This window comes from Rhinatrema bivittatum, chromosome 15 (genome assembly GCF_901001135.1).
Source record: "Rhinatrema bivittatum chromosome 15, aRhiBiv1.1, whole genome shotgun sequence".
Lineage (NCBI taxonomy): Eukaryota > Metazoa > Chordata > Amphibia > Gymnophiona > Rhinatrematidae > Rhinatrema > Rhinatrema bivittatum.
The window spans coordinates 79,968,377-79,992,959 of record NC_042629.1 but is presented as its reverse complement, the minus strand read 5'-3'; the positions used below and the strand labels follow the sequence as shown (position 1 = coordinate 79,992,959).

The 24,583-nt window shown below is 44.5% G+C and overlaps 1 protein-coding gene across 8 annotated transcripts in view; it reads left to right on the top strand.

The window, feature by feature from the left end:
- Positions 1-24,583, top strand: part of MTOR (mechanistic target of rapamycin kinase) — a 284,248-nt gene that overhangs the window by 195,059 nt on the left and 64,606 nt on the right. For 6 of the 8 annotated variants that reach the window (XM_029578922.1, XM_029578924.1, XM_029578923.1 and 3 more), the window contains 6 exons: positions 5,982-6,085; positions 12,731-12,827; positions 13,139-13,237; positions 14,592-14,714; positions 21,404-21,586; positions 23,220-23,354. In XM_029578922.1, the coding sequence (XP_029434782.1) occupies positions 5,982-6,085; positions 12,731-12,827; positions 13,139-13,237; positions 14,592-14,714; positions 21,404-21,586; positions 23,220-23,354 (741 nt within the window). The remainder of the gene's footprint in view (positions 1-5,981; positions 6,086-12,730; positions 12,828-13,138; positions 13,238-14,591; positions 14,715-21,403; positions 21,587-23,219; positions 23,355-24,583) is intronic. The other 2 variants (XM_029578927.1, XM_029578921.1) reach the window with 1 other exon arrangement.

Genomic DNA, 24,583 nt, shown 5'->3' with positions numbered 1-24,583 from the left:
TCATGTCGGACCTGTGGGTCCTCGACATTGTCCTACATGGGTACGCCTTCGAGCTTGTTCGCGACCTACCGGATCTCTTTGTATTCTCCCCATGCAGGCGTCTCACGTGGGAAGCGGTAGAGCAAACCCTCGCCAGACTACTGAGTCTGGGCGCAGTGGTCCCGGTTCCAGAGAAGGAGCTCGGCGCAGGCCAGTATTCTATTTACTTCGTGGTTCCCAAGAAGGACGGGGCTTTTTGGCCAATCTTAGACCTCAAAAAGGTCAACCGGGCCCTCAAGATCCCACATTTTCGCATGGGAACCTTGCGAGCAGTCATCGCGGCAGTTCGCCCCGGAGAGTTCCTTGCCTCGCTCGGTTTGACAGAGGCGTATCTCCATATCCCGATTCACCACGATTGCCAGAAGTATCTTCACATCCACATCCTCAACCGGGATTTCCAGTTTCGGGCGCTGCCCTTCGGCCTCGCGACCGCACCTCGCACCTTCACCAAGGTCATGGTGGTGGTGGTGGCGGCCCTTCGCCGGGAAGGCATCTTAGTTCACCCCTATCTGGATGACTGGCTTGTACGGGCCAAGTCGGAGGCTCTTTGCAAACAGGCGTTGGATCGGGTATTAGCTCTCCTCGCGTCTCACAGGTGGATAGTGAATTTTTCCAAGAGCAACCTTCAGCCCTCCCAGGAGTTGGAGTTCCTGGGAACTCACTTCGACGCTTGCGTGGGCAAGGTCTTTTTGCCTCGTGCGTGGGCCCTCAAGTTGATCAACCAGATTCGGAATCTACTCTCGCTACCTCTTCCAACAGCCTGGGACTACTTGCAGGTCTTAGGGTCCATGGCTTCCACCATCGACCTAGTCCCCTGGGCTTTGCTCATATGCAACCGTTACAGAAAGCTTTGCTATCTGTAACGGTTTGCTATATTGTAACGTATTTGCTATAGCTACAGTACCTATATATTGAACTATGGAAATGTTATTTAAGTATAGCCTTAAGCTATTTAATTGTTTAATTACTCTTGAAACTGTTATTTGTAAAGCTCGTTGCTAACTCCTTATTGTTATCTTATTGTTTACTTACTGCTTAAACCATTTTAATGTAAAGCCTGTTGCTAATATTAATGTTTACTGTAAACTGAGGTGATGTATTACTATATGTACCGCGGTATATAAAAATAAATAAATAAATAAATCCCGTTGGCAGCCGGTGTCGGAACAGTTTCACATAGTCCTCCCTCTTTCGGCCTCTACCGTCGCCGCCTTGCAGTGGTGGCATTCGCTTCCCCATCTTCTCCGGGGAATGCCCCTTCAAGCTCCACAGTGGACAATAGTAACCACGGTCGCCAGTCTCTCGGGCTGGGGTGCGGTCTGCCTGTCCCGGTCCACACAGGGGATCTGGTCACCGATTCAGACTCGCTGGCACATCAATCGGTTGGAGGCCCAGGCGGCAGCTTCCAGAACCTCTCTCCCACATTCTTTAAGAGTACCCACATGTACCACGGCAACCACCTCCTCCCCAACACTTTCTAAAATCCTATCTAGGTGACACATGAGGTCCGTCACCTTCGCACCAGGTAGGCATGTTACCAGGTGGTTGTCACGCCCTCAAGCCACCCAGCTGTCTACATTCCTAATAATCGAATCTCCTTGGCAGAAGCCCTGGGAGACACATCCTTGGTGCGAGAGGACAATGCACCACCTGGAGAGCAGGTCCTTGCTAAAGGATCATTTCCTGCTACACCAGGTTGATGTTTTCCGATCATGAGACCTTCCTCCTCCAAGGCTTGGGACTTGGCTACTATGTCCCTGAAGGCCTCATCTATATACCTCTCTGTCTGCCTCAACTCCTCCAGGTCTGCCACTCTAGCCTCCAGAGATCGGACTCGTTCTCTGAGAGATAGGAGCTCTTTGCATCGGATGCACACATACAACTTTTCATTGGCAGATAAAAATTCATACATTTATTTGTTTTTATATACTGATATTCATAAAACATCATACCGGTTCCAAACAGTTAAAATGCATACATAACAATCTCATTAAAAATCTAACATCATACAATATTGTATTCAATTAAAATATAAATCTAAAATAACAAATACTTAAAACACTACAAAAAATTACATAAAAAATCATAATATTTCAATTAAAAAATTGCATCAAATTAATAGCATAAAATAGTTAAAATGGCCAATGTGGAGCCTTAATAAACTTAGGGATCTTACAATTTCATATCTGCACACAGAAAGCCTGCCAGAATAACTAGGTCTTTAGGTTCTTCTTAAACGTCTGAAAATTGTCAAGCTTTAATTCAGATGGTAACGTATTCCATAGTTTAATCTGGCCAATGACAAGGCTTTTTCTCGGACACAGTTCAAATATGCTAGCCTGGGAAATGGTATTGTTAAAGACTGGGAGGCCCTTCTCTTGTTGCTGCTGGATTGCTGCCTTCATCTTAAATTTTTCAGTTCCTAGTTATTTTTAGGTTGCAATGGATGTAGGATTGCGTATGATTAGGGTCCTTTAAATGTATTAATGAATTCACTATATATTTATTTATTTATTTTGAATTCTTATATACTGACATTCCTGTAAAGTATACAGATCATACTGGTTTACAGTGTAACAGAACTGTCGTGAGTGGCGATTACATAGAACAAAAAACGTTAGAACATCGGAACACTTTGTACATAAAATATTAGAGCATCAGAACATTTGGAGAATGCAAGGAACAAATGAAAACATAAACTGAATGCGAGATAACTATAAGACATTAATGCTGTAAAATAGTGTAAAAGACATAAGACTTGATGCTTGGATTCAGGGGAGTAAGGGGGGAGAAAAGGGAAGTGAAAGTGGAGGGAGGGGTAAGTCGGCGGAAAGGATCAAAAAGGTGGGATTGAGCGGGTGGCAGTAGCAGAGGAAAAAGGCACCCCGATGAGGCCTAGGGGACTGTGTCGAGAGTGAGGTGTGACCAATTTATATCTGGTAGTGACCTACAAGGGAATGATCAACTCTTGATAAGGTGTGAGGAATTTCTGAGTTTGTTAAAAAGCTGATTTTTTAAATTTGTTTTAAGTGTGAAAGTGACACCTCCCTATAAATTAAAGGATGAGTTAGGGGTGGGTGGGAGAGGGATGGGAGGGTTGAGAAATACAAACACACAGACTTCTGTTTGTTGCCTGACTTTCTGACTATTTAAAACAAAACACACAAACACACTAAATAATATATCCCAATAGTTTACTTCTCCCCAATAATCTTACTGATTCTTTGAGCCACCAGCATTCGATGTAATCACGCCATTAAAAACAATAAAAATACGATCAAATAACAAAAAAGTAAATGCTCCTTGGTATACTAACACTTTACATTCTTTAAAACTTCTCTAGGAAACTTGAACGTAAATGGAGACAGAATAAAACACCAGAAACAAAAAGTGCATATTACTGTCTTTTACTTCATTATAACAAAAATACAAACCTTGCAAAAAAATCTTACTATGCTAATAAAATTTCTAAGGCAAATGGTAACCCCAATATACTATTTAATATTGTAAAAAATCTAACTGCTTCTCAAAATGGAAGTCCTATTATTCATGATACGGTTTCTTGTAATAAAATTGCCAAGTATTTCAAGTCCAAAGTTACAGATATATCCAACCAATTAGCAAAACTACCTTTACCCTCTTATAATAATATTGACTCTTAATTATACTTGGTCTGAATTTACACTAGTTTCTGAGAACACTATACAAAGTATCATAAGAAAACAAAATCCTTCAAATTCGCCTGATAATCCATGTTCTGGAGCTTTCTTTAAAGCATTAGGGTCCTCATGCCAGCAATTTCCTTATTTTATTAGTCAATCAATCTTTAGAAACCGGACACTTTCCATCTTCTCTTAAAAAAACTTCTATTCTTCCTATTTTAAAGAATAAATCAAAAGATTTCTCTGACCCTAGTAATCTTAGGCCCATCACCACTTTAACACTTTAACGGTATAGAAAAACACAAACACAAAAAAACATCTTTAGCCAAAGTTATTGAATCAGTAGTTTTATTCCAACTATCAAATTATCTTATAGAAAATGACATTTTGCATACAAACCAACATGGGTTCCATAAAGGTCACTCTACCGAAACTCTCCTATTAACCTCTTTTGACACTATATTTCGAGCCTTTGATTCCTACACAGATTACATCATTGTCTTTTTAGATATTTCTGCTGCCTTTGACACTGTCGATCATCAAATTCTGATCTCTATTTCAGGTTCTGTATTACAGTGGTTCACTTCATTTCTCTCTGACCGTATTCAACAAGTTATCATAAATAATCATTCTTCCAATCCATTTACTATTGCATCAGGTGTCCCCCAAGGTTCTTCTCTATCTCCTATTCTTTTTAACATTTATCTGTTACCTCTTTGCCGCATTCTTGCTTCTTTAAACCTGCGGTTTAAAATCTATGCTGATGATCTACAGTTTATGGTACCCTATAATACATCTTGGACTCACACTCTTTCTTTAGTATCCTTATTCCTTACAACGATCAACACCTGGCTTTCACACAACCAGTTGAAACTAAACCCAGCCAAATCAGAAATAGTTCATCTCACTTCTATTACAGAATCATCTATAGGCCCTCCATCACATTTACTATTTAACGGTACTTCTATTTCTATCTCTAAATCAGCCAAAAATTTAAGCTTGACTATTAATTCTGATCTTTCTCTGAAGCAACACATATCTCTGGTTACAAGGAACTCCTTCTACAAATTACAATTCCTGAAATGTCTCCGTCCTTTACTTTTTTTTCCATGATTTTCGAACTATTCTACAATCACTTATTTTTTTGGGACTTGATTACTGCAACTCTTTACACTTAGGTCTTCCGGATAATACACTACAATCACTTCAACTAGTTCAATCAAAATGCAGCTGCCCGTATTTTATCAGGTTCTTCAATTAAAAATCACATTACCCCAGTACTCCAATCATTACATTGGTTACTTATCAAATACAGAATACAGTTCAAAATCTTAATTATTATACATTCTCTCATTCATAATTCTAATTCTACTACATTATGTTCTCTCCTTCGTATATATAAACCTTCTAGACATTTAAGATCAATGAATAACATTTTTTAGATGTACCATCGCCTCGACAGGCCCGCCTAGAGCTTACTAGGAAAAGAGCTTTCTCGGTGGCGGGCACTACCAGCCATACCCAATTCAAATCATTTCAAAAAATCCCTAAAAACACATCTCTTTCAAATTGCTTTTAAAATTACACCTATTAAATAAATAATCATCACATTCATTTGTCTCTCCCCTTATTCACCAATCACATCCTATCTTATTAATATTATCACTATGTGATGTTACATTTGTTTTTAATAACTATGTATTAATTTGCTTTTATTTTATATAATACGCTTTTGTAACTTTTTAGAGATTGTTTACTTATATGCTTTCATTTTTTAGAATAATATTATCTGTACACAGTTTTGACTAAACATTGTTTGTAAAAACGGTATAGAAACATTTTTAAAAAAATAAATAAAGGTGATCCTCTCCTCTCAGTGCTCCCACTGGATTGTAAAAAGGTTATTCACACATTTATTTTTGCCAGAGGGAGAGATAATTTTCCATAGTATTTCCTGAGAGGGAATCGAAACCTGGCTTCCCTGGTTCAAGGTCCATTGCTCTGACCACTAGGCTACTATTGTAGCAATTTTCAAAAGCCTTTTATCTGCATAAAGTGCACTTACTGATGAATATCCTATGGACAATCAATGGCATATATTGTAGTAATTTTCAAAAGCCCACTTATACATGTAAGGTGCATTTACACATGTTAAACCCAGTTTTAAACATGTAAATAGTTTTTAAAATCAGACCCTTATTATCAGCTTTTGTTCACGGACTTTGTACTGAAATCTCATTTTGACTTTCAGTGTTCCTAACATTAAAGTTTTGATCCCAGCAGGATTTGTCCAAGACTCTCTTATTGTACACAGTTCCTGCTGTCCAGGGTTTCTTCCGCTCCATCTCTCTGTCCCGAGGCAATAACCTTCAGGACACCCTCAGGTAAGATACATTGCCAAAAGGTAGGATGTTGGGGAACATGTGGAGTAGTTATCATTTAGTTAGTTATCAGTCTTATTAACTGCTTCCTCAATCTCACTAGTATAGTTTCATGTTATTTAACATGTTATAGCCCACTTTTCCAGGAGACACAGACGTTCAAGTTGGGTTGCACACAAGTTAAAAACCTTCTTACCTACAACAAAAACTACCTGTATGTTTCCATAACAAACCGTAGGGGTCATAATCCAGTTTCAGTGCACACAGGCAGGTCAGTCCACACCAATGGGTTATGCACTTCTACCAGCAGATGGAGACGGAGTAAACGGATTTGATGATTTCACTGACATATAGTCCTGCCCTGACAGCTCGCCAGTATTCTCCAGCAGATGGTGGACATGCATCTCTCTGTGGGGATTACCAGTATTAAAAAAAAAAAAAAAAAAAAGATATGAACAAAAAAGGAAGAGACTGAGCCCCTGAGATGATCTCAGGTTGGTCCCTCCCTCAATTGAGCAGTTGAGCTTCAAGACAAAGGAGAGCTTAGCAGTGTAGACTTGTGCCCTCTACCCCGGTAACTGCTGACACAATCGTGCTCTCAGACAGAACAGGCTGAGTTCAGGAAGCAAAAGAAAAAGGAGCGAGTGAAAGGCCCCTCCCCTTTTCCTTCCCGGGTTGTTTCTTTCCTTCGGTGTTAAAGCCCTCTCCCAACACTTCCGGGGAGTTAGTGGAGGTAGTACGGGTCGGTGGGTGGAGTAGCATTTGCTTCTAGGCTCTACGTCACAGGTCCTGTTGGTCAGCTGTGTGATGGATGGCTAGGCCACAGCAAAGCCTGCAGCCTAGATCTGAAAGCATAATTACACAGGTATATCTGCACACATGTTGGTGTGCATGTAGGAGAGGAAGGAGAGGGATCTTTTGGTGGTGGATAATGGTGTCTGGGGGGGGGCTTAAAAGTCTAAGAGCCTTTCTGTTGATGAGGCTTGCCATATAAAGGTAATCCGGCTGTTGCTCCCTCTTCACCTATGCTGGCGCTGTCTGGACAGCATCTCCCCTACCTTTGGAGGACTTGGTGGCGGGGAGCACAGGAGGTAATATGATGGACTTCTCCCCCCCCCCTCCTTGTTTTTGATGGGAGGGACATCCCCAGGGCAGGGTTCAGAGAGTGCCATGTTTGTTCCTATGGGCCCTGGTATGGATTCATTCTCCTTCTGGAGGGAGTTTTCCCAAGGTTACAGGCCTTTCTAGAAGGGAATCTAGCAGAGGCAAAGCATCCCCGTAAGAAGGGAACACATCATGGGTCTTTCCACTTGGTGTCCAAGTCGGGCAAGTGCCATAGAGAGGCTGTCCCTGGTGAGCTATGGGAGGATGAGGATCATGACCTGTCAGATGATTCCAGTGGTGACTCAGATTCCGCACCTCTGGAATGGGGGAAAATTTTACCTGACTTGAAGTCACATTGGACTCTACTCCATTTCTTTCTCAAGGACAAATTGCCAAGTCTGTTGACTCAGACCCTGAAAACGATCGACATAGATAGGGTGACGCTACAGGGTTACAAAAGAAGGATCCCAGCTTGGTTACCTGGCGTAAGGCGTCATATTTCTTTCCCCTCCCGGAAACAGTGCATGAGTTAATTGATCTTAAGGGGAATGCTCTGGAAGTGAGGTTTAAAGGTGGGTGTTCCTTGGTGGGTCTGTACCCCTTCGATCCGAAGGCAAGGGAGCAGTTGTGATTCTCGAAGGTTGACGCCTTAGTATGTGCTGTCGCCAAACTAACCACCATCCTGGTCAAAGGGGAAGCAGCACTGAAGGAAGTCCAGGATAGAAGGATTGAAGTCATCCTTAAGTAGGCATTCGAAACAATGGCAATGAATTTGCAAATACCTTCCTGTTGCTGTTTGTTGGCACGAGCACGTTTGAATCTCTCTCAGGAGTCTCAAGGAGTGGGAGCCAATAGCGGCTGGCAATGAAACCAGCAGCCACATTTTAACTAATCTGGATGTGCGAGCCCCAGTTTTTGGTTCCTTCGGGCAGCAAGTGCTTCGAGCGGGACTGTCTCTGTCCCACCCGGGATAGGGAAGCTTTGGTACATCCCACGGTCTGGACTGATCCAGGTACGTACAGGGAAAGGAAAATTAGTTCTTACCCGTTAATTTTCGTTCCTGTAGTACCACGGATCAGTCCAGATGCCCTTCTTTGTTTGTCTTTTTACTACTGTCCTCTCGAAGCTTATTATTGCAGATTCGCAGACCTTGATACTTCATTTTTTGCAAGAACACTGAGCAATTACACCGGAAACCTTGGTTGTTCAAGCACCAAGTATATGCAAGAGTGGTTAGTCATACCATGTTCTTTACATTGTTCTGGAGTTGCTCAATTGATCTTTTTGGTTACTTGCTTGATCCTATTCTTGTTTGTTGTTTTCTGTTTTGACAATGGTTATATTGAAGGGCTGCAGGGTAGGCTCTGTCCTCATATTGACTTCCAGAGGAAAAAGGAAATTAAAGTAAAATAGTTTGTACCATATAGAAGAAATCACTCACCTACAGAGTAAATCAGCAGATATCTCTGAATCTTCTTTTATTTACTCTTTTTTTTTTGTTTTTGGGGTTTTTTTTTTTACTGAAAACTTATTGAACTACGACAGCAAAGGGTCCTAGATTGGACTGCCTGGACTCAAGGAAAGGAAATGATCAGATATTAAGTAATTTCACCACCTTCTTCATCTACTCAGACCAGTCCAGACAGGAAGGGCCACTGCCCAAGTCCCCCGCAAAACGTCCGAGGCGAAGAAGATTTGCTCTTTGCTCCTGACCTTTAAGCGGTAATGCTTAGAAAAGGTATGCAAGGAAGACTATATTCCTGCCTTACAGATCTCCAAGGGAGATACCATGTGCAACTCCACCCAAGAGGAAGCCTGAACTCTAGTGGAATGTGCTCGCACCTGCCTAGGCAAGGGAATACCAGAATCTACATAAATTGGTGGAATACTTCCTTAATCCACATGCAACTGTAGTTTTAGTGGCCACCTCCCTTTTCTGTACTCCACCGTATAGAACAAAGAGATGATCTGGGTTTTGAAAGCTCGAGTCACTCCTAGATATCTCAAAAGGGGCCACCTGACATCCAAAGCCTGCAAAAGTCCATCATCCTCTGCAGGCATATTATCCCTGAACAAGGGTAAGGAAACTGATTCAGATGGAAAGCTGAAACCACTTTTAGCAAAAAAGAAACAACTGTATGAGTCTGAACCCTGCTTTTGTAATCAACAGGAAAGGTTCTCTAGAAGAAAGCACTTGCAGTTCCAAAACCCCTTGTGCAGAACAAATAGCGACTAGGAAAATCATCTTCAAAGTAAGCAATTTCAAAGATATATCCTTGAGAGGCAAAAATTGCAGTCCCACCAGGAACAAGAAGACCAAATTCAGGTCCCAGGACAGCACAGGAAGCTGTAGCAATGGCTGAATATGCTTAATAACTCTCAAAAAACGAGAGGTATCTATGTGGGGAGATAACAGCCTTCCTAGGACATGTGCTCTTTAGGAAGAAAGAACTGCAACCTGCACCTTTAAGATATTAAGTCTAAACCCTTAGAAAGACCTTCCTGCAAAAAAATACAGAATCTGTGGTACTGACTGATGCCTTCTCAGGAGTGCAGACTTGTATGTAGACCAAGGAAGTCGAAAATTTCCTAGCCCTTAAAAGGGGTAGCCTCTATGGCTGGGGAATACCCTTTCTTTGTTAATTGTGTCCTCTCAAGGGCCAAGCCGTAAGACAAAACGAATCTGGATCTTTGTGAAGAACCAAGCCTTGCGATAACTCTTTGTGAGACAAGCTTCAGAGACTTGCCCCTCATCAAATGCATGAGATCTGTATACCATGATAAATGCAGCCAGCCTGCCGCCACTAAAATCACTAGCCCCAGGTGTCCTGATATCTTCTGAAGCACTCTTCTTATCATGTGCTGTAAGGGAAACACGTACAGCACAGCCTTCATTGGCCAGGCTTGAACCAATGTATCTATTCTGGACACAAGGGAGTCTGTTTTGCAGCTGAAAAACCTGTGAACATTTGTATTCTTGCTGGTTGCCATCAGATTCAACTCCTGTAAACGCCATCTGGCCACAATTTGATTGATGGTCAATTGAGACAGAAACCATTTTCCTTAACTACATTGTGACTGAAGTAATCTGCTTACACATTATTCACACCTGCTATGTGCGTCACCAACAAGGCCTCCAAATTCTCTCTCACCCATTCAAGGAATAAATCTATCTCCGACACCTGAGGACTCCTTGTACCTGCTTGATGATTTATGTGAGCTACAGCTGTGGCACTGTCTGACATGATCCTGACAGCTTGACCTGCTAACTAAGGAGCAAATTCCAAGAGCGCTAAGTGAATTGCTCTGGCCTCCAATCGATTGATGGTCCAACTTGCTTCTATGGGCATTCACTAGCCCTGAACAAAACTGCTCCAGATTCTGTGCATCCCTGCCCATCAGACTGGCATCTGATGTCACAGTCACCCTGACAGGGGGATCTAGATCAACCCCTGGCGCAAGTGATTGCAGTCCATCCACCATTTCAAGCTCCTCCTGATCGACACTGGAATTGGGAGTGACAGAACACAGTCCTGTAACTGAGGAATCTACCTTTAGAGCAGAAACATCTGAAGAGGGTGCATGTGGGCTCATGGCACCAAAAGCTGAAGACAGGTTCACACCATTGGATTCCTGGTGTCTAGAAAGGCCAGAGTCTATTGAGACAACTTCTGGATTCTCTGGTCTGTCAGATGAAGCCAGCTCATCCTTGTGTCGAACCTCGCAGAGAGATAATTCAGAACTTGAGAAAATTGGAGAGTGCTTTTGAGGAAATTGACTATCCATCCCAAATGTAAGAACCAAACTACCCTCTGGGTGGCCAACACACTCTCTTTATATGTCTTTGCCAGTATCAACCAATCGCCCAGGTAAGGATGCACCAAAATACTTTCCTTACACAACACTGCTATCACCACCACCATCACTTTCAAAAAGGTACATGGACCCACTGCCAATCCAAAGGGCAGGACCTGAAACTGGAAGTTGTCATCCCAATACCACGAATCGAAGGAAATGCTGATGATCCTTTCTGATGGGAATGGTGGCGATAAACCTTCATTAAATTCAAAGAGGTAAAAAAAAATTTCCCCTTTTGAACAGCCATGATTACTGATCTTGTCTCCATTCTGAAATGTTACCTTCAAAAAACTGCTTCAGATGGGAAAGGGACTTTAATGTGAAAGTACTCATTTAACTGCATAAGTTGATATTCAGCTGCAAAATATATATGGTTACCCTGTGTTTGAATGTCAGCTGGATTTATGTGGGATAAGATTGTACCGCTTTATCATTTTTGTTGCCTTTTGTACCTTGTTTAGTTCTGCTATGTTTTTGGAATGGAGAAAATTAAACCAAAAATTTTAGCATGGTTAATTTTTTGTCCATTGCTCAGGCTTGTTTCTTATTGGAATACCCCCCCCTCCCCTCTTTGTAGGTCTAGTAAATGATTATAGGAAACAGAGAATGTGATGGCCTTGGCAATTCTCATCTAGTCTGTCCATTTTCCATTTTTGATAGAGAGTTTACCTGATCTCAGGCTTTACCTTCATATTCTAGCAAATAAGGATTCTGTTAGCTTATCCCAAGCTTTTCTTGAATTTGTTACTATTTGCCTCCATCACTTCCCTTGGGAGGTTGTTCATTGTATCTGAAGCCTTATGGCTGAGTCGACAACCCTCTCTCTCCAACCCTCCACTTATCATTGTGGATGGAATGCCTCTTGTGTTCACACCCTTTATTTGGGACCTGGGCTTTTTGAGCCCCAACTTTTTACTGTAGTCAAGTCAGCTTTCTTTAAGCTTCGGGCTCTCCATCTGTTAAAATATCTTCTATTGGTTACTGATTCTGAATAGTGATGTAAGCATTTATCCTGACTACCCTAGACTAATGCAATTCTTTATATGCAGGGTTATCAAAAGACATGATTGGGATACTTCAATTATTACAAAGCGCAGCCACACTTTTAATCATCTCATGTCCTCTTAGGGAGCATATCTCCCCTACACTCTACCAACCTCATTGGCTTCCTGTTAAGTACAGAAATCAGTTCAAGCTAATGATCCTTGTCTATAGAGCCCTGCATACTGATGGTCCTAACAAATTGGTGAGGGTACATTACCCAATGCTCCTTAAGATCTTCAGACTAAGGCCTACTTATTGTCCTTATTGTTAAGGCCTGTCATCTCCAGACACTTCATACCAGGGTTTTCGCTGTCACAGGTCCCACGTTGTGGAACGAGCTACACATGGAGCTGAGAAATCTCATGGATTATAAATCCTTCAGAAAGCAGCTGAAAGTGCACTTCTTTTGTTTAGTTTTTTTCTAAAGTTTTAGGTGGTGTTCTTTTTCTAGATGGACGTGTTTTGTTTTATGTGATGATGCTTGTTGTATCTTGACATTATATTGGCTGTAGTTAATTGCTTAGCACAATTTTTCTGCTATGGGTGGTAAATAAAAAGCTACAAATAAATAAATTTACTGCCTCTCTTTTCGAAAAACGTCAGTTTAAAGACATATTGAAATTCAACACTTTTATTCCACAGAGTTCTTACCTTGTGGTTTGATTATGGTCATTGGCCAGATGTAAATGAGGCTCTGGTGGAAGGAATCAAGACAATCCAAATTGACACCTGGTTACAGGTAAGAAGTCATACCGATATAAAGATGTGCTCATGTTTTAACATAATTACTTATGAATCTTGGTCATTAAAAAACCTAATAAAATGAATTGAAAAAAATTGCTATTAGTATATTCCAGAGCATACTGAAGGTTCATTGCACACTGAATTGGATTTTTCTTTGAGATAGTCTTCTTGGTTGTCTGTGGAACATATCTACTGTCATTCTGGTGCTTTTTTCTTTACAAACAGGCTGCAAGTTGGTAGGCCTTGCCAGTGGATCTCACAAATGAATAACCATCATTGTTTTTATTGTATCCTTCTTCATTTTAGGTTATTCCTCAACTCATTGCAAGAATTGATACTCCCCGAGCTTTAGTAGGACGCCTCATCCATCAGCTCCTCACGGACATTGGCAGATATCACCCTCAGGTAAGCTGCCTCTCTCCATTCAGTCACCAGAGATTCCTCATAGACAGTCATGAAAAAAGAATAGGGAGAGCTGCTAGAGTCTTGCCCCAGTCCCTTCAACAGTATTTACCTTTCATCTCCCTTCCTCTGCCCAGAGTGTTATGGTTTTGAGGTGTTGGAGTGGATTCTTGGGTACTGCGGTGATGGCCACTCCCACGAGGAGGAGCCCCGTGAGGAACCGCAGTACTAGGCTAGACTCAAGACACGCAAACACAGCTTTGTCTTTTATTATACAGCTGGATGATACCACCAGAGGTGACAGTAGTGAGGTGATCCAGTAGTAGCAGTCCAGGGACCCTCGGCAGAGGAGATTCGTCTCACAATGGTAGATGTTAGCAGCACACGAAAGTATAGGGAGTTCCGGATGCAGGTTCCCAGTGCTGAGCTGTAGATGAGACAGACTGATAAAGGTTAGATTACTCACTAAGTTGGTAGCTGTAATGTTGTAGATACCAGCAGGCAGAAGTAGTTGGATTGCAGGCACCAAGGCAGGGAGAGCAGGCCCTCGAAGAGCGAGTACCTGGTATCCCAGATAGGCACCTGAAAGAAAGCAAAGGGCCCCCGAGGAGCGGGTACCCAGATTAGATGAAATACCCCGAAGGGCAGAGAGAGCTTCCTGTGGCAGCACGGGAGCGGCAGAGTAGCTTAAACCGGAGGCAATCCAATCCTTGCTAACTCGAATTGTTAGCAAACGAAGGGCAGGCTAAATGCCCGGATGGCGTGACATCACGCGAGGGGATGCCCCCGAGGTTCCCGCCATGACGTGGGTGGCATGCACGCGCATGCACGCGCGCGCGCACCCTAGGAGGCCCTCAGGAGAAACATGGCGGATAGCCTTGCCATAGCCGTTCTGGGGACGCCAGAGAGAGCGGCATGAAGACGCGGCGGTAGCCATCTTCCCAAGGCTAGTGGAGAGAGCAGGAAGAAAGGTGAGGCACAGAGGTCGAAGCCGTCTGAGACCGGACGCAACACAGAGATTGGAGAGATGGGGGGAAATGTTGCAACCTTTCCTACTCTTGTTCACTGAATATAATCGCCTAGAAAGGACTGAGACTGCAAATTTACTAAGGATTTTAGTTTTACTTAACAAAATGTTATTAAAATCTGTGTCATTGGTTCACACACTAACCTTGAATGCAGGAACGTAAATGGAAAGTCTTAATCCCAAACAAATATTTACGGACTGGCGCTTCATTTGGAACCTGGCCGTATTATTTTCCTTGGTTCTGGCATTGCGACTGTCTTGGTAGCTGAGTATGTGCTCCACATCTCTGCCGTCTATATACACTAATTGGCTGTTTAATGTCATTATTAGGCATTGATATACCCATTGACAGTAGCCTCAAAATCTACTACTGCTGCTCGCCACAATGCTGCCAACAAGATCCTGAAGAACATGTGTGAGCATTGCAACACCCTGGTACAGCAGGCCATGATGGTGAGCTGACACCACAATACTGTGTTTTAAGAAACACATTGCTTTTCTATTGTGACTACATTAAGTAATATCTAAAGTGTAAACCATTTTCTCCTGGCATTCCCTGCATTTCACTAGTCTGGTTTAGTCATTTAAGTCATGCTTCGTTCTGCTTCAGGCACAGCCCTTTTGTATCCTAGTATTTGGATCCCTTGGATAATACAGTAGACTTGGACTGCATTATTTGAGGGCAATTTTCAAACTGTGTTTTGGGACAAAGAGCATGGGTACATTTTCACATGAACTTTGCTCCAATTTTCAAAGCAAAAGTCCACATGTTCTTTTGCTTGAAATCTTTTGCACCTGCTTTTATCCATGGGTATTTTTTTCCATAGAAAATAAAGCTTGTGGATTTAAAAACGTAATCTGCATGCATTATTTTTCTCCCTCAATTAAACCCCACCCCCAAGAGCCCCATCTCTTCTTGCAGCTGAAATTGCAGGCATCTTTAACTCCACTTAGGCAAGGCAAGTTTCAGACAACTTGTTCCTATAGACAAATGGTTTTGAGATTTGTCTTCTTGATGGCTTAGAGAATTAGGACCAAGCATAGGAAAAAGGGTTTTGATTTTAACATACCACAATATTTCTAATCTGAAGGCAATCTTCTTCCTCAGCAGGCACCTTGGCGATCAGTTTTCAAAGGCTGTAGGTGGGTAGCTTAAGGGCTTGCTTACTAAAATATGTAAAATCATGCTACTTCCAAAATTTACCCCTGAATGCCAACTGAATTATGACAAATTTGTTTTCCTAGTACAGCTGCCTTAATGGTATAGCCAAGTGTCAGAAATGGGCTTGTGGCTGTCCCTAGCTGTCAATATAGTTGGTAGGGCTTTTCTTTTACAAGAAATTCATCTGTTCCCTGTATGTACCGGATCAGTCCAGACTCCTGGGTTTTGCCTCCGCACCAGCAGATGGAGACAGAGCCAAACGTGTCAGGCTCCGCATATATATGCCAGGGTGCCACCCACAGCCTGCCAGTATAACTCTGTCTCCAGCAGATGGCCGGGTGCTTAACCTACAGTCTCGACTGATCCAAATTGGGGATTAGTGTAAGGGGAATAAGGGTGTTAGATAGGCTTTGTCTTTCTTTAGCAGGTAGACCAGTAAATCGGGCCTGAGCCTCCCAGGGGGTTACGAGGCCCCGAGGGGGCCATCCCCCCTGGTTGTTAGGCTGCTGTGGCCTAGGGTCGAGGACCCTGCGGTGAGAACCGGCCCAGGAGGGGTGATACCGGGGAGCCCGACTCACTCACCCCAACCAGGCCGCTTCAGCACTCGCCGTGGGACAGCGTCATTATAAAAAAAAAAACAAAAACAGGGTAAGTGTTCTCTTACCGTCTCGCGGCGGCGATCCAGCGGCGTTTTTTATTTTGGTGTCGGCTCCTCCCGTTCCCCTTTTTTCTTCGCTCTCTGGGGGTTGATTTTTATTTTTGTTGCAGAAGCCGGCAGCGCGGTCTGACCTGCGATGCCACGTGGCGCGGCCTGCGGGTTGGCGCGCACGCAGCTGTCCAGGGATGGGCTGTGCTCAGCCTGCATCCCTGGCGACGAGGGGACTTCGGGGCTCGCGCGGGGGGCGGTGGTCAGGCGGAGCACCCTCACAGTCGCGGCCGGAGCTCTCCCCGCCCATCTCCCGAAAAGGCTTCAGGCCAGCGCGGCAAAAGCCGCCATCTTGCCGCTGGTTTCCCCAGCAGCCCCAATCACTTCATTGCTGGGGGGGGGGGCAGGAACTCGACGCCCTCTCTTTCGCCGCAACGACCAGTCCCAGGACCGGCCTCCCCCGCGGGCCCATCGGGGGCTGGAGCAAGGGACGTCACGAGAACCGATTCGGACGTCTCCTGCTCCTCATTCTCCTCAGAGTTTATTTTGGCCATACATAGGGCTCTTAAGGCCCGCAAGCGTCCCGCAACGGCGCAAAGTAGACCCGAGGGGTCACACCCGGCGGATACAGGACACCCCCGTCGGGGGGCTGCGGCAGGACTGCCAAAGGCAAAAAGGTCCCTGAGGGCCCTTCCCCCACAGGAGGATGCGGATTCTTCGGAAGGTCCGTCAGACCAGGAGGATTTGAAGGGCCCGTCCCCACCTCCGAGGGGGGTAGAGGGAGACGGGGCCACGTCGCCAGGGACAAAGAGGCAGAGTCAGACTTCGGAGGATGATGATCCCAGGGTCATCCGTCTCTTTAGGAGAAACGAGCTGGGGCCCCTCATTCCTGCGATCCTGGAGGAGTTAGGGATAGCCACCCCTCCAGAAGAGTCTAGGCTCGGTTCTATGGATCCGGTGTTGTTGGGCCTGAGCGGTCCCCCTACGACCTTTCCCTTCCATTTTTCAGCTACGGATTTGCTGTTTTGGGAGTGGGACACCCCGGACGTGGGGTTGAAGGTCACGAAGGCTATGGATAAGCTTTATCCATTACTGGAGGACGCCTTGGAAGTTCTGTGGGTCCCTAAGGTGGACGCAGCGATTTCCGCGGTCACAAAGCAAACTACCATTCCGGTTACAGGCACCTCGGCTCTGAGGGATCTCCAGGATCGGAAGTTGGAGATTCAATTGAAGAAGATCTTCGAGATCTCGGCCCTAGGGGCCCGGGCAGCAATTTGTAGCAATTTCGCGCTCAGAGCCGGGCTACGCTGGGTTCAGCAGCTCCTTGCCAATGACTGCCTATCAGAAGAGGAAGCTCGGCAGGCCGCACGCCTGGAGGCGGTAGTGGCCTATAGCGCAGATGCCCTGTATGACCTTCTGCAGACTTCGGCGCGCTCCATGGTTTCGGCCATCTCGGCGAGGTGGCTGCTATGGTTGCAGAACTGGTCAGCGGACGGAGCATCCAAATCCAGGCTGGGTTCCCTACCGTTTAAGGGTAGACTGTTATTTGGGAAGGAGCTGGATGATATGATTCAGTTACTGGGGGAGAACAAAGGGTATCGCCTTTCAGAGAACAGGGCACGCCCCAGGTCCTCCTTCTCCTCTAGGTCTCGTTTTCGGGGTAATCGTAGAGCCCGTATCTCTCGCCCGGGTGCTCCTTCCTCCTCCTCCTCCTCCTTTTGCTCGGGAGGGGGCCGGCAGCAGACTCCGTCCTTTCGGGGCAGGTGTTTTGGCAGGTCTGGTTCTTCCCAATCCCCCGCCGGTGTTAAGTCCGCACAATGATGTCCGGCCGGACCATTCCTCGGTACCCAGGGTAGGGGGCAGTTTGTCTCTCTTCTATGAGGAATGGACCAGGATCATGTCGGATCAATGGGTACTTTCGGTGATAAAACATGGCTACGCCTTAGATTTTGCACGCCAGCCTCGTCCATGATATTTCCCGTCGCCTTGCGGAAATGCAGACAAGCGCCAAGCGATCCAGCAGACCTTGGAGCGGCTACTGGCTCTGGGAGCAATTGTGCTGGTCCCACATCGGGAACAACGAAAAGGACATTACTCCATTTATTTCGTCGTTCCAAAGAAGGAAGGGGCCTTCCGGCCCATTCTAGATCTCAAGTGCGTCAACAGGTGCCTGTGGATTCCGCGTTTTTGCATGGAGACGTTGCGGTCTGTCATTGCTTCAGTGCGTCCGGGGGAATTCCTGGCATCCCTGGATCTCACGGAAGCATATCTTCACATTGGAATCAGAGAGGATCACCAGAGACACCTTCGGTTCTACGTGTTGGGGAAGCACTACCAGTTTCAAGCCTTGCCATTTGGCCTGGCCACAGCTCCCAGAACCTTCACCAATATCATGGTGGTTGTGACGGCGCAACATCGGCGAGAAGGATTGCTGGTACATCTGACCTGGATGATTGGTTGATTTGGGCGAAGTCGGAGTCCCTCTGTCGGTCGGCGATTTCTTGAGTACTTCAGCTGTTGCGTTCCCTAGGCTGGATAGTGAACACCTCCAAGAGTCATCTCGTTCTCTCTCAGTCCCTGGAGTTTTTGGGAGCGTTGTTTGACACTCGCCGAGAGGCGGTCTTCCTCTCGTCGGAGCGTTGTCGCAAATTACAGGGGCAGGTTCGATCCTTACTTCAGAAACAACCGCCGACGGTTTGGGATTATCTACAGATGATAGGTTCCATGGCGCCAACGCTGGATCTGGTTCCCTGGTCATTTGCACACATGCGGCCCTTACAGTCCACGTTGCTTTCCCGTTGGAGCCCGGTGTCTGAACAATTTTACCTTCTGTTACCATTGACACAACCAGTTCGTCTCAGCGTAGGATGGTGGCTGTGCTCGACCAACCTCCGCCGGGGAGTGCCCCTCAGGATGCCGGAATGGACGGTGATCACCATGGATGCGAGTCTCCTCGGTTGGGGGGCGGTTTGCTTACGGAAGTCTGTTCAGGGCCGCTGGTCTCCGACCGAGTCTCGCTGGTCATCAATCGGCTGGAAACAAGGGCAGTGCGACTCAGGCCTTTCTTCCTCTGATTCAGGGAAAGTCGGTCAGGATTCTCTCCGACAATGCGACCACAGTGGCTTATATCAATCGTCAAGGGGGAACCAGGAGTCTGCCGGTGGCCTTCGAAGCTCGCCTTCTGATGCAGTGGGCGGAGCGTCATCTGACCAGCATAGCGGCGTCCCACATCGCAGGGGTCGACAACGTGCACGAGGACTTCCTGAGCCATCATCAACTCGATCCAGGAGAGTGGGAACTGGCAGACAGGGCTTTTCAACTCATCTGCGACAGATGGGGCACGCCGGCCATGGATCTGATGGCGACCTTCCAGAACGCCAAGGCCCCAAGGTTCTTCGCCCGTTGAAGAGACACAGGGGCAGAAGGAGTGGACGCCTTGGAGCTGCCCTGGCCAACAACCATTCTTCTATATGTCTTCCCTCCTTGGCCTCTGATAGGCAGGATTCTGCGGCGCATAGAGGCCCATCCATGCGAGGTCATTCTAGTGGCCCCCGAATGGCCACGACGGCCCTGGTTTGCAGATCTCATCAATCTAGCAGTGGAGTGACCGCTGAGGTTTCCGGATCTCCCGGATCTCCTCCATCAGGGACCCGTGTGTTTCGATCAGGTAGATCGCTTTTGTCTAGCGGCATGGCTTTTGAGAGGCATCGTCTAAGGAACAAAGGCTATTCGGACGCCGTGGTCTCGACTTTGTTGAGGTCACGTAAGAAGTCGACCTCCTTAACGTATGTCAGAGTGTGGAAGGTCTTCGAATGTTGGTGTGTTCAGCGTTCGATTCCTTCTACCCAGTCGTCTGTTTCAGCCACTCTGGCTTTTCTACAAGATGGTCTAGCTAAGGGCTTATCCTGTGGTTCTTTGAGAGTACAGGTAGTGGCTCTTGGTTGTTTTCGGGGGTTTCTCGATGGGAGTCCCCTGGCGGCGCATCCGGATATGGTCCGGTTTTTGAAGGGGGCGACTCAGTTGCGCCCGCCCTTGAAATTTCCGTGTCCTTCCTGGAACCTGAATGTGGTTGTCAGGGCCTTGTGTGCTCCTCCTTTTGAACCTTTAAAAAGGGCGACCCTTAAGGACCTTACTTTGAAGATAGTATTCTTGGTGGCGATTGCGTCTGCCAGAAGGGTGTCAGAACTTCAGGCCTTGTCCTGTAAGGAGCCTTTCTTGCGGATCTCTGAAACAGGAGTTTCTCTGCGCACGGTTCCCTCGTTTCTCCCGAAAGTGGTTTCTTCGTTTCATTTAAATCAGTCGGTGGATCTCCCTTCCTTTGCGGATATCACTGGGGTGGATCCAGTTTTGAGAGATCTGAAGAAGTTGAATGTGCGCAGAACTCTGCTACGATACTTGGAAGTGACTAATGACTTTCGTTTATTGGATCACCTTTTTGTACTTTGTCAGGGCCCAAAAAGGGGCAACATGGCATCCAAGGCCACCATTTCTCATTGGTTAAAGGAGGCCATAGGCTCCTCATATCTACTCAGTGGTAGACCTCTACCACAGGGCCTCAAGGCCCATTCAACACGTTCCCAGGCGGCTTCCAGGGCGGAGTGTATGCAAATTTTCCCGCAGGAGATCTGCAGGGCTGCAACTTGGAAGTCCTTGCATACTTTTGCGCGTCATTACCGTCTCTATGTCCAGGGCTCAAGGGAAGGCAATTTCAAGGCAGGCATTTTAAGAGCAGGCCTCTCCGGTTCCCATCCTAAGTAGTCTCAGCTCTGGTACATCCCAGGAGTCTGGACTGATCTGGTACGTATAGGGAAAAGAAAATTAGGTCTTACCTCCGATAATTTTCGTTCCTGTAGTACCAAGGATCAGTCCAGAGTCCCGCCCTCAATCCTTTTTTTCAGTCTCGGACAGTCTGCTGTGTTTTCTTTATATAAAGTTTTTGGGGGACATTTCATGCAGTTCAGTTGCTATATGTTTGTATCTCTGTTTTTCAGGAGCAGATCCCTCGTTGGGGACAGTGAGCCCAGAGTTCTCCGGTTCCTCTTCCGGTATTAGTTTTTCAGTTTCAGGGCTTTCTGCTTTGACATTACGTTATACTGACAGGCTGTGGGTGGCACCCTGGTATATATACGGATCCTGACAAGTTTGGCTCTGTCTCCATCTGCTGGTGGGGAGGCAAAACCCAGGAGTTTGGACTGATCCTTGGTTCTACAGGAATGAAAATTATCGGAGGTAAGACCTAATTTTCTTTTTCATAACTTCCATTTGTAATAGATAATGATGGTAAATGTCTACACGAAGAGCTTCATTTTTCTCCCTTCCCTTGTTTGGATCTAGGTAAGTGAGGAGTTGATTCGTGTAGCTATCCTGTGGCATGAAATGTGGCATGAAGGCCTAGAGGAAGCATCCCGTTTGTACTTTGGAGAGAGGAATGTGAAAGGAATGTTTGCGGTATTGGAGCCGCTGCATGCTATGATGGAGCGTGGACCTCAGACCTTGAAGGAAACATCCTTCAATCAGGTATGATCACTATCAGACACAAACTGCAAAAGGAGACTGCAGTATACATTACTAAATTCTATGGTGCAGACTTCAGACTTGGTCTACTAAGTATTTTTCCCTTATAGATAGAGAATGGGAAAAAAAGCTTTAATAAATCAGGCCCTTGTTGGGGAGGGGACGCACAAAATGTAGAGGGCCTGAAAAGCAAACAAGTCCAGTTTTGAAAAATATAGCAAGAATGTGGGATTTGTTAGTTTAATAGAAAACTGCTTAAAGCCTTCACAGGTGATGAGAACTGGAAGAATGTCTCTTATGAGACTCGCTTTTGGCAATATTCGCAGCAGCACCATTGTCCTTTCCTGAGCTCCATGAAGTCACTTGTGTGACATACACAAGGTCTGCTGGCCCTGTTGTAATTGAAATTTCAGTTTGGGTCATGCCTTTCTACTAGTAAACCAGTACTCAATATGTTTTACAATATATAATCCAAAACACATAAAATAATATACATAAATATAGCTAATCAAAAATATAAATGAGCAAGAAACCATTAAATACAGAACAATGAAATATCAAATTAAATCAGCAAGAAACACACAATAAAATATATTAATATTATAAAATTAAAGACCAATTATTTCTTAAATGTATACTAAACCCTTCCCCAAACCCATTCTCTGCAAAGAACAGAACTATATATCTCACAACATGAATGTGCTGGGCCACAGATCCAGACCATCAGACAATTCTTCAAGTTTCTTTGGTGTATGTTTGTGTATTGGAACACTACTGTTTTTATATAGTACTGACAATGTATGTTGTCCTCTACAAGATAAAGATCAGTCAATAAAAATATGCCTTAAATGACTGCCGCATACAATTCAGGTAAGGGAGTCTCTTGCTTGGAGGTTGTTTGTTACAGGATAGAAAAGATCCAAGAAAGGTACTTGGTAACATAAATACTGAAACAGCTAAAAAGAATGGCAAGAGGGTTTTTCATGATATTCACTGCCTTTACCTCTAGAAAGGTAAGGAAACAATCATATAACAAGGAGGAGGAAAAGACATCAAAAGAGAGATTTGTACGACAGAGCAAATAGTCTCTCTTGATTCCCTTTCCTTGTTATACAATTGAGGTTCTCTCGTGTATGGCATTAGATGTAATATATACAGTATGCTAGGCTCCCGATAGTAGTGCCTGTCTGTCAGGGTCTGCAGTGTGCACATGCCTGTGCCTTCTGACGAGCATGCCCGTATGAGTCCGGGCATAAGTCGAAGGGAGGCCCAGCATGGTGGGATAAGTTCTTTTTAATTGTTTAAATTTTAGAGGTAGAGTACTTTCTTGGATCTTGGTTGCTGCTCCATTAGTTTGATTTTATTGGTCCTTCCATCTCTCACTATTTTTAAACACTTAAACTTTAATTATTTAATTAACAGGATTTCATTTGTGTTTTTCCTATTTTTAAAAAAAAAAAAATATATATATATATATATGCTTTTTGGAATTGAGTAAGGGAAATAGATGGTTGAAGATTAAATAAAGTCAGCAGTGACACATTAGATGGGTACCAAGAGCTGCTCATCTTCTAACAGCTGTGATGTGGTTATGTTAAGAATATCAGTGATTGTTCTTTTCCCGTTTCCTTTCTAGGCATATGGACGAGATTTAATGGAAGCTCAGGAATGGTGTAGGAAATATATGAAGTCTGGGAATGTGAAGGATTTAACTCAGGCCTGGGACCTCTATTATCATGTATTCCGGCGGATCTCAAAGCAGTTGCCTCAGGTGAGAGACAGAACACTGTCAGGGCAGAATACAGTCTTCCAAGAGGTTATCCCAAAAACATCTGTATTTATCTGATATTTATATTTTATTTACTTTTAAATTATGAATGTACAATTATAAACCACCTAGGAATGTTGATAGGCGGTCTATAAATTTTAAATTAAAAAATTTGATCAGTGGAGTTATAATGAGACATTTAAGATTAGGGGGTCATATAAATGTGGAGGGAAACTCAAAAAGAATGTGCAAAAGTCTTCACTGAGAGGGTTATGGATGCCTGAAACAGACTTTAATAGAGGTAATAGGAGCCAAAACAGTGACAGAAATCAAACTTGCTTTGGGGATATGCAAAGGGACCTCAGCATCAGAAACTATAGATAGGAACTGATAGACAGACTGCTGGATTATGCAGGCCTTATCTGCCAGCATCTTCTGTGTTTCTGTAATTCATGCTCCCCTTAATGCACTTCATGCAACATTTGCCTGCTAATATAGTACTTTTATTTTGATTAGCAGTGAATTGTTTGTATTGAAAGTTAATCCGTATTAAATACAAAATCCTCCTCATAATACACAATTTAATTTACAACCCCTCATCAATTTGGCTTTGCTCAGTGCTAAGACTCTATAAACCGGCTCACCAATTACGCTCAATGAACAAATGTATACTCAAAATACCTACAATAAAGACGGCAAGATTAGACCTGACCCGCAAGCGTGCTTTTTCAGTCGCCGGTCTGGTTTTATGGAACTCCTTACCTGAAGACATTCGCTCATGCCCAGTACCAAAGATTTTAAAAAAGCTTTAAAAACCTACATTTGCACTATCATAGAAACATAGAAATGACGGCAGAAGAAGACCAAACGGCCCAGCAAGTTTCGCACTTTTTTTTTCTCTCACATACTTATCTGTTTCTCTTGACTCTTAGTAACCTTTTTTTATTCTATTTCCCTTCCACCCCCGCCATTAATGTAGAGAGCAGTGTTGGAACTGCATCTAATTGAAATAGCTTAATTAGTTAGGGGTATTAACCACCACAATAAGCAAGCTACACCCATGCTTATCTGTTTATCCAGACTATGTAATTCAGTCCTTGTTGGTTGTTACCTGAATATAGATCCACCTTTCTTCATTCCCCCCTGCCGTTGAAGCAGAGAGCCATGCTGGCTATGCATTGAAAGTGAAGTATCAGTCTTGCTTCCCTGCCGTTGAAGCAGAGAGCTAACAT